At 41.7% G+C, this 10,459-nt stretch overlaps 1 protein-coding gene across 1 annotated transcript; it reads left to right on the forward strand.

The window, feature by feature from the left end:
- The first annotated feature begins 3,566 nt into the window (after positions 1-3,566).
- On the forward strand, positions 3,567-10,230 carry LOC117263861 (sodium-dependent neutral amino acid transporter B(0)AT1-like). The gene is made up of 12 exons (XM_033637555.2): positions 3,567-3,843; positions 5,346-5,486; positions 5,599-5,736; positions 5,817-5,998; positions 7,390-7,500; positions 7,582-7,694; positions 7,831-7,959; positions 8,830-8,986; positions 9,068-9,272; positions 9,397-9,556; positions 9,708-9,870; positions 10,051-10,230. Exons 1-12 carry the CDS (start codon positions 3,645-3,647, stop codon positions 10,189-10,191), a joined length of 1,839 nt encoding a protein of 612 aa, XP_033493446.1. The 5' UTR covers positions 3,567-3,644; the 3' UTR covers positions 10,192-10,230.
- The last annotated feature ends 229 nt before the right edge of the window (positions 10,231-10,459 follow it).

The following is a 10,459-nucleotide window of genomic DNA, read 5'->3' on the forward strand; positions in this document are numbered from 1 at the left end:
ATTATTACATTATGGTGTACTGCAGTTTGTGTGGTTTGTTCAAATGGTGCTGTGCTGTACCCCAGCAGAAGCCGGTACTCAACCTGCTGTGGGTAGATACAATCAATATCAAGCACTGTAGTGTATCTTTATTTCATTACAGTGAAATGTATTAAAAAGTCCAAAACTAAAATGGAATATTAGTGTTAAGATGATAGTCATTTCAGATGCGTTGCATGTGTAATTTATCAACAAAAGTAGCTTTCATTAATTTCCGTCATATTTGTATAGCTTTACTTTCTCAGGAAAAATAATATAATATAATGATTCAGTAGGGCGGCATGGTGTTGTAATGGTTAGCAATGTCGATTCACAGCAAGAGGGTTCCTGGTTCGAACCTGGGCCTTTGTTTTCATGTTCTCCCCGTGCCGGGTACTCCGGCTTCCTCCCACAGTCCAAAGACATGTAGGTTAACTGGTGACTCTAAATTGTCCGTAGGTGTGAATGTGAGTGTGAATGGTTGTCTGTCTCTATGTGTCATCCCTGTGATAGTCTGCTGACCTGTCCAGGGTGTAAGCTGCCTCTTGCCCAGTGTCAGCTGGGATAGGCTCCAACACCCCCGTGACCCTCAAGAGGATAAGCAGAAATGAATGAATGAATGACTGATTTAATAATAAATAAAGGAATTCAGGGACTTGACTCCATGGTTAAGGCCTTGGTTTATAGAACTACTGAAATCTCTGGTTTAATTTGCTGCCTTAACACTGACATACAGTGCTGCAGGCTGTAGGAATGATGTTTATTTGTAGGCCAACCTAGATTTTTGATTCCCTTGACATCACACTAATGGTATTTTTTCAATGGATCTTGAATTTTTGCATTAAATAAGCAAACATAAGTTTGTTCAGCAAGATAATCTCAATAAATTAACACAAATTGTATGATTTTAAAGCATAAATGCAATCACTAGAAGTAAAAAGCTCATTGACGCCAAAAGCCATCTTTGGCAGCAGTATCCGTGCAGTATGTCATGTAGTCAGACATAAGCTTTTGCAGCGTTGTGCTGCGCCACCAGACGGCCAGACGTCACCTGTCACAGCAGCATGATACATGGATGGGTGGTGGCAGTTCATAATGCAGCTGAACAGCACCTGTCACGGTAGTATGATATGCCAGTGGACGGCGTCAGGGGGATATGCTGACAGTAATGACGTGATAAAAGGAGCTGGAAAGTCCCTATAAGGTAGGGATGGGTAGTGAATGGGTCCAACAAAGCTGGACTTTCACCCTGGAGTGCAGTGTTTGCTTCCCATATGAATGTAGAGCCAAATAGGGCTGGGTAAAAAAATCGATTCAATCGATTTAGGATCGATTTCATTTAAATTTTGCAATATCGATCCATAGGGCATGAGATCAATTTTTTCCCATGAACCCCAGTCTCGTGCGCGATGACGCAGAGGCACGTTTACGTCCGGTTGACGTTCACAAGCGTGCAGACACGCAATGGCCAACGCAGGCAAAACTCCGCTCAGCAAGCCGTCCCAACTTAAGTCTGACGTCTGGAAGCATTTTGGATTTAAAACAACACAGGACAAAGAGCTGGATAAAACCAAAGTGGTTTGCAATATCTGCCAAGCGGAGGTCAGTTATTTTAGAAATACTACAAACCTCAGAAACCACTTGACAAGGTATCACACTATGCTAACGTTAGCTTCCGACAACAAGCCGAAAGAAACTGAGGGAATCACTAACATTACCAGCCGATTCTCCGCGGGCCATAAAGATAACGGAGGCCATCGCAACTTTTGTTTGCAAAGATTTACGCCCGTACTCCGTAGTGGAAAACGAAGGCTTCAAGCGGCTCGTTCAGGTGCTCGAACCACACTACGTTATGGTGCAACGTAAACATCTGACTGAGACTGTTATCCCCATGATGTATACACGTGTGAAAGACGACATCCTAACGAAAATGCAGTCAGCAGAGAGGGTCGCCATAACCTGTGACACCTGGACATCACTGTCAACGCAGTCATACATGACAGTGACTTCTCACTACATCGACAATGAGTGGTGCCTCATGTCTCATGTGCTACAGACCACCGAGGTTCTCACGAGCCACACCGCTATTAATATAGCTAATATGTTGACGGAGGCCATACAGGAGTGGGGGCTGACCAGCAAAGACCCAGCAGTCGTGACGGACAACGCTGCAAATATGGTTCGTGCGGTGGAGATAATGCAGCTAATGCACATCAGATGCTTCGCGCACACATTGAACTTAGCCTCACAAGCAGGTCTGAAAATCCCAGCCGTGTCACGTCTGCTTGCTCAAGTGAGGCGTATAGCAACATTCTTTCACCAGAGTACGACGGCAAACCACATACTGAAAGAAAAACAGAAGCTACTTCAACTGCCAGCGCACAAGCTAACAGTAGACGTTGTGACTAGGTGGAACAGTGCACTGGACATGCTGGAGCGCTTTTTAGAACAACAGCCAGCTATCTCTGCCACTCTCCTTTCACAAGACGTGCGCAGGAATGAAAAAGATCTGTGCACCTTAACAGAGGAAGATGTAACGATTGTCGAAGATTTGGTGCGGGTCTTGAAACCAATGAAAGAAGCCACACTGGCAATGTCGGAGGACAAGCAACCAACTCTGTCCGTCATCGCCCCACTTCTCACCCTGCTGCAGGATGCCTTGACCCCCAGCCTCGAAGACTCCACCGTGGTAAGGGACTTGAAGGCTGCTGCAAAGAATAACTTGAGGACAAGGTATGCTGTAATTTACATGTTTGCACTTAAAACCTATTGTTTATAGTGAAGAGAAAAAATAAAGTGCATTTGTATTTTGTAACACAGTTGAGCCATTTTCATTATTTAAGAGCAGATTGAATCGAATCGAATTGAATCGTGATTAATCGATTCAGAACCTTATGAATCGAAATCGAATCGATTTAGGAAATTGGCCACGATACCCAACCCTAGAGCCAAATCATGATGTTTTTTTTTTTTTAAACCTAACCATGTGCTTTTGTTGACGTCCTGACATTGGGAGCAGCATCCTGGAACGTCAACAGCAGGCACAGAAGGATACCGCGGAATATGTAGATGTGAGAGGCCACTGACAAAGCAGCGATATGGATAACCTGGGATGAGAACAACACATCTAACCAAAAACCCATTCAAAATTCATTGACTTTGAGACAAGGAAACTTAATGTGTAAATATGCTAACTCATTTCCACGTTTTAGGACTTACTCCTGCAGCGCTCAATGATTTTAAATAAACCCCTTCAAATTAAAAAAACCAGAGTAACAATTTGCCAAAGCAGTGGGTATGATTCATTCTCACCTGTGAAACAAAAGAGTCCATCCAATGATCAAGCTTAATGATTAATTTTTTTCCATTTGGGCCAAAATCTTTTTACAGACTGGCATAAAATGTTTATAATTTCACATTCAATTGAATGACTGAATGACTATAAAAAAAAAAGCAGACAAAAAAAACAGTGTGCAGCTGCTGGTTAATCTACGGCCAGCAACAGATAAAGTTAAAGATCATAAACTTGTCTCAACATTGCTGAGTGGATCACATGCATACTCTAACTTCCACTAATGACTCACCTCTCGTTGACACTACTCTGCTTCAGTGCATAAGTGGTCACGATGATACTGGTACTGCCTAACCCAGGACTGGATCTCCAGATCCCTGACTATGAGGATCTGGACAGGATGGAGAAGGAGGAGGCCGATGACAGGCCCAAGTGGGATAACAAAGCTCAGTACATCTTAACTTGTGTGGGATTCTGCATTGGGCTTGGTAACGTGTGGCGATTCCCTTACTTGTGTCAGAGTCATGGAGGAGGTAAGACAAAAAGATGTCGAATTAGTGTTTGACAAATAGAGTGTGAGGTATCCAAGAGTGAATTTTGTGAACTGCTGGCATTTTATGGTGTATCTGTATATGATCTAAAATCTCTGAAAACTGAATGTTTTCATTTTTAGTAAAATCACTACACTTTATCAAGGTACTTAACTCTGGCTAAGTTAAATTTATCACTCATACATGGCTAGAAGACAGTGCCATGAAATCACCATCAAGTTATGCAAATGATTCTCAAGAGTAAGATATATTCTCAAGTAATGCCTAGCCCTTAGCATGACATATGTCATGACACAGTTGTGTGTGTGTGTGTGTGTGTGTGTGTTGTTGTTTTCATAAGTGTGTTAAGTGAGTCACGGTGAGTCTTTAAGAATGCAGTTTTTTGAGCCATAGGAGGTGGGACAGGTTTCAAAGGTATGCATACATGCATACGGTACTATCTGTTGTTTTTCTGTGACTTGTTAACTAGGGGGTTGAAGGACTGTCCACAGTCCATGTCATGACACACATTACTGTAACAACATGCAACATACAAAGTAACATGTGACATTTTTTTCTGCAGTAAGTGTTTTGAAATTGTGTTTCATTTTTACATAAAAACCTCACTAAACTGTAAAGTCATAAACTTTGCCTATGACAGCATTACATAACGAACATGAAAACTTTACTGTGGTTAATGCCTAAACGCTAACACTTAATAAACACACCACATTTCAACCTTGACAACAACCCCATAGGCCATGTTGTGATGTCATCTACAACACCTCATCATGCCAATTTGTCTAAAAACTAGCTACAGTACACCAAAATAAAACCTTCTTTAATTGACTCAATGCCTCTTCAAGACAACTCAAACTTAATCTGGCTTGAGCAACTACTTTGCTGATGCCTAGCATGTATAATGTTTACCATGTCATTGTTCCTATGGCCCATAATTCTGAAGCCTCAATGGTCTGAAAAATGTCCCAATCCCAAAAACAAATGCCTATTGCTCAGTTAGGCCATTTTTCTGAAAATACACCCCACAGGTATTTGATCTTAAGTACTGGACAAATTGAAAGTTCTAGCTGATGACGGTACTAGATACAAATTCAGGGATCACCAGAGTCAGCAGGTTTTGTGTTCTGGGGCCATGGATGTCTGTACAAATTGTCATGGCAATCCATTCCATAGTTACTGAGGGATTTCAGTCTTGACCACAGTGGTGGACCGTCAAACAACAGACCAGCTTCAATTCCATCCAAGGTGCTACTGCTATACTGGAATTACCAAAACCACAAGGAAAAGAGGAAACCCTAGCTTTCTTAAAGAGACAGTGCAACATAGCAGACTACCATCCCCTGGTGGCTGATAAACAAACTGACAAAAACATAAATAACATCAACACACACTATGTAACCAAGGACATGAGAATACCTCCTTCTCGCCATGTATACAATTCAAAAATTTCCAACCTACCATCACTTGTCACGTGCATTTTTCAGGTGCTTTTTTGATCCCCTACCTGATTCTGCTGGTGGTGGAGGGAATGCCTCTCCTGCTGCTAGAGTTTGCCATCGGCCAGCGTCTCAGGAAAGGCAGCGTGGGGGTGTGGAGGGCCATCAGTCCTTATCTGACTGGTGTTGGTGAGTAAAATAGGCCCATAAAAATTGCAAAAGAAGATGCCTCCCTGGCACTGCAACAATACAAATTATCATTGTCGAGTGTGGTATCACAATCAATGATGCTGTCCCTCAGGTATAGCGTCCATGTTGGTGTCCTTGTTGATTGGACTTTACTACAACACCTTAATGGCTTGGGTCATTTGGTATCTCTTCAATTCCTTTCAAGCCCCGCTGCCTTGGACCCAGTGTCCTCTCAATGACAATCGCACAGGTATCAAAATGCACATCTGCAACCGCACTCCAAAGCAACCACATTGCAGACTTAACAAGGACTGTTTCTTTCACCCTCAGGATTTATACCAGAGTGTCAACAGAGCTCGACTGTGGATTACTTCTTTTACCGAGTGACTATGAATGCCTCAACCTCTATAGCTGACTCTGGAGGAATCCAGTGGCCCATAGTACTCTGCCTGTTAACTGCCTGGACCATCGTCGCTATCTGCTGCATACGAGGCATCGGCACTGCTGGGAAGGTTCATAGAAGCCTCAGTCAACTGAACATTAGCTAAACCTCGCGTCCCGTACTAACCATGGATGTATAAAGAGAACTGGATACAGTGTTGGAACGTTGCTCAATGGCACATGAAGCCAAAAAATTAAACTGCTGCGTGTTAATTTACTCCGATGATTGGCACTGCTTCCGTATTGTGTGGCCCATAGAGCAGGTGCACCAGAGACACTCTGATTTCAGTCAGTGGTAGATATAAGCAGTCCCCTCATTTCTACCCAGTGACTATTGATATTTTCAGTTGAAATGACATCTGTCGCTATTAAACTTGACCCGTTGTAGCTCATAATCTAAATCAAGAACCCTGTAAAGGTGTCTTAAATAAGCACTGGATGCACTACATAGAGTACATGATACATGACATGCTAAAGCATTGAGGTTAAAGCTCCATGTCCCAGAAAACGTCAGCATCATAGCCAATTAATGACCCATGTAGAGGACATGGAAATAAAGTAACAGCATTGTTCTGGCTGTGTGTAGCTAGTTAGTACTTGTATCATATGTATGAAAATCATCTTCAGCATAATACTTACGGACGAACCAATGTGTTTGATGAGCATAATGCTATGTCAGATAAATTTGCCTGGGGTGTCTGCATTTAAGACTTCCCCGCATTCAATAGAGCAGGACAGAGCAGCTACACAGTCAGTCAAAAATGTAACCTGTAATCCCACATAATAATGTAGTATGACATGCACTATGTTTTGGAAGTTCCGCTCAGTAATTACAGTAGCTCGCAAGCTAGTTCACTGGACATGCTAATGTTTGAAGCTTATGTTAGAGCAGATGAACACATTTTTGAATCCATTTCCATTGCTCTTGTATTTTGAGTTTAAGAGGGTAAAAAAGGATGCTCATTTGTGAGTAAATTTACCACTTTAATCTAGAATATTCAAAATTAGTGAGTACTAGCCCCAACAATGACCTCTTTGCCCTAATCCTAACTGCTTCCAACCTTGATGTGGCAACATGAAGAGTACCAGCCAATCACAGCGTGCAGTGGGTTCCATAACAGCGTGTCGTTGGGATGAACGCATATATCATAGCCAAATAGCGGCAGTATGACTATTCTCACCCGGATGAAAATAGACACTGACGGAAAGGACCCACCTTCAAAACTCTGGAGATACAGGGTCATTGCACAGCCCCATGCACACCACTTTAACATGCAGAAAAATCCAAAGCTTCAGAGACAGGCCTCTGTGCAGAGTTACGGTTGCTAACTTAGCTATGAGTGTACGATTGATGTTCTAGAGAAGGGTTAAGCAAATGGTCAATTGTGATAAACTACTGAAAAAAAGACTTAAATTGGGTGTCCATATTCAGTGATTCAGTTTTTTCTTGTCATGACTTCAGGCAGTTTACATCACAGCCATTCTACCTTACATAGTGCTGGCCATCTTCCTGATCCGAGGACTGACTCTTAAAGGTGCCGTGATTGGATTAAAGTTCCTCTTCACACCAGACGTATGTTTCAGATCTTGACAGACAAAAAAGTTAAATCTCTTAGCTCAAAGCCACGTCACAATCTATGCCTTGCTCTTACAGGTGGAAGAGTTGATCAAACCAACAACTTGGCTGGATGCAGGTGCCCAGGTCTTTTATGCCTTTGGTTTGGCATGGGGAGGCCTCATCTCCTTCTCAAGCTACAATCCTGTTCAGTAAGAGACATTGGGAGGTGTTTCTTAAATTCCAGTTCGAGTTAATTGTGCTTAATTTGGTTAAAAAAGGTGGTTGCCATTGTCAGACCCAAAGTCAACATGTGTCTTGGTTCTTTTGCTCATTTGTTTTCCCAAGCAACAACTGTGTGAGAGATGCAATGATCTTGACAGTTGTAACTGGCCTCACCTCCATCTATGCTGCCACCGTCACCTACACCATCATTGGCTTCAGGGCCACAGAGAAATATGACAACTGTATCAATGAGTAAGTAGTCACAAGACGTGGATGTCGATAATTTCCAGGTTTTGAAAAAGTTGGTGAATATTTTATTTTTTCAATTACAATTAATTGATTATTATCAAAATGCTGATTTCCAATCTTTAACTCAAACAATTCAATAATATGTCCAATGTGTATACAGTCTATCTGTGATTACTTTGTATATCTCAATCTAGTCTATCTCAATTATCATCCCTCCTGGGAGAGTATTTACCAAAGCAATAGTCTGTTAGCCATGCAAGTAGGGTGGCTCTAGCTACACTTCGGAACGCCTTTTTGGCAAGGGGCAACCTCCAGGTCTGAACAATGAAGCCAGTGTGGAAGAGCCAAAAACTGCAGTTCCTCAAATGGCCACTTGAGGGTGGCTCTAAAAGCAATTCAATCCTCATAGACGCCGATGTTAAAATATTCAACTTTACACCATTAATTACATGTTTACAGCCGGGTACAATAAATGGTTGGTCTCTATTTAATTATAGTATAGTATTTATATATATAACTCACCCATTTTTAGAGGCATGGCTGCTTTAGTGTCAGGGTGTTTTTAAGACGCACCCCTCACTTCTCTTCAAATCTGACCTCATGTCCAAATTTGGTCACTTCTGGCTTTGGAAATCCAAGATGGAGACAGCCAAAATGTCAAGCTTGAGGCTTCAAATGTGAGTCCACAAACCAGTCATGGACATCAACATACAGTCTGTTTTTTGCATGTTATAAGGTCTGTGGATGTTGTGTCCTACTTTTACATAGGAGTCACACTAGGTAGAGGTTACTTTACAGCAAGTATGTACTTTTCAATGCAGGTATGGTCATGTGAGTATTGTGAGTGTTAAGTTGACATATTTTTCTCCCTAGTAACATCAGGACATTATTAAATGGATTTGACCTTCCTGAAGACAGCATCACTGCAAGCAACTACAAGGAAGCCTTGGATCATTTCAACATCTCCTCACCTGGTATTGTTCTTGGATTGGACATCAAACCCTGTGACATGCAGAGGCTTCTCAGCGAGGTGACTATATTGATTAATTTCTGTCAGATTCCCAAGTTATTATAGTTTTTTGCTCTTTATGACTAATTTGTGTTTGTGCAGGGAGTGGAGGGAACAGGTCTGGCCTTCATTGTGTTCACAGAAGCCATCACCAAGATGCCTGGTTCCCCAGTCTGGTCTGTCCTCTTCTTCATCATGCTTCTCTGCTTGGGACTCTCAACTTTGTTTGGCAACATTGAAGGGGTGGTGGTCCCACTGAAAGACCTGGGTGTATTCCCTAAAAAATGGCCCCACGAAGCACTGACTGGTAATATGGTTTTAAAAACTCAACCCAGTCAGCTCCTCAGCTTTTATATACCAATGAAACATTGTTGGTGTTTGATTCTGGTTGATGTTTTCACACAAGTTGTATTTGTGTATTTGTGTTTCAGGAGTAACCTGTGCGGTCGCCTTCATCATCACCCTCCTGTTTTCTCTGCAGTCAGGGTTTTATTGGGTAACTCTCTTTGACAACTTTGCTGGATCTGTCCCACTTCTGACCATTGGATTTTTTGAGATGATAGCTGTTGTTTACATCTACGGCATAGAAAGGTTAGTGCTTATTCAGACAGTTTTAGCTACATATTTTCTGTCTGTGTGCTGTTTATGAAGATGGCCGACCTATAAGTGCGGTGTAAAAGAGATGACTTAATGGCATATTTAAAAACTTTTCAAGACTAATTAAAATCCTCTTGTGTGGCAGGTTCAATGAGGACATAAAATTCATGGTCGGACATAAGCCCTCCATCTTCTGGCAGATTTCATGGAGGTTCATCAGTCCTCTCATCGTTCTGATTATCTTAGTTTTCTACCTGGTGACACAAGTTCAGGAGGAGCTCACCTACTTAATCTGGGATCCCAATTCTGTAAGTATACAAGCTCTGTGATCAGCTAGTGTTGCTTTTTCTATGACCTTTTTCCTCTAATGTTCTCTCATTGCAAAATACACACATTATGGCACACTTAACATTTTTAGACTCCTGTTGTTCCTCTGTATCAAAGCATAATAAGCAGCTTGTGAGTAGATTCTGTTTTGCGGTTTACAGGAGGAGTTCCCATCTCTGGCATCAGTCACGTACCCTTCGTGGATCTATGTGATCATCTTTCTTTTGGCAGGAGTGCCCAGTCTGGCAGTGCCTGTGTATGCATTATGTAGGCTGATCTTTGTTTGCTGCAAGAAAAAATAAAATCTAATCGAAAAATGAGCCAAATTTCTTAAAAATCCACATATTTCAGAAGACAATGATTTTTTCCATTTTGTAGTGTTAGATTTTTGCATTAACATGACCAATGTTTGGATTACAAGGGTCTGTCTATTTGTGCCATTGCTCATGGTTTTAAAGCACAATGCTAATATTTTATTGATGCACTTCAATAATGCACCCAATAGGATGTGTCCAAATCCAAATAAGTTATTAGTTATAAGGCACAAATAAAGCAATGGAAACAGATTTG

Source organism: Epinephelus lanceolatus, chromosome 16, assembly GCF_041903045.1.
Source record: "Epinephelus lanceolatus isolate andai-2023 chromosome 16, ASM4190304v1, whole genome shotgun sequence".
In the NCBI taxonomy this organism is placed as follows: Eukaryota; Metazoa; Chordata; class Actinopteri; order Perciformes; family Serranidae; genus Epinephelus; species Epinephelus lanceolatus.

What these genes read in the sequence shown, in the direction of transcription:
- LOC117263861 (XM_033637555.2), top strand. Translation starts at nt 3,645, where the DNA reads ATGATACTGGTACTGCCTAACCCAGGACTGGATCTCCAGATCCCTGAC. An exon ending in TCCTTATCTGACTGGTGTTG is followed by an intron (nt 5,487 to 5,598) that starts GTGAGTAAAATA and finishes GCTGTCCCTCAG; the next exon opens with GTATAGCGTCCATGTTGGTG. An exon ending in TACATCTACGGCATAGAAAG is followed by an intron (nt 9,557 to 9,707) that starts GTTAGTGCTTAT and finishes CTTGTGTGGCAG; the next exon opens with GTTCAATGAGGACATAAAAT.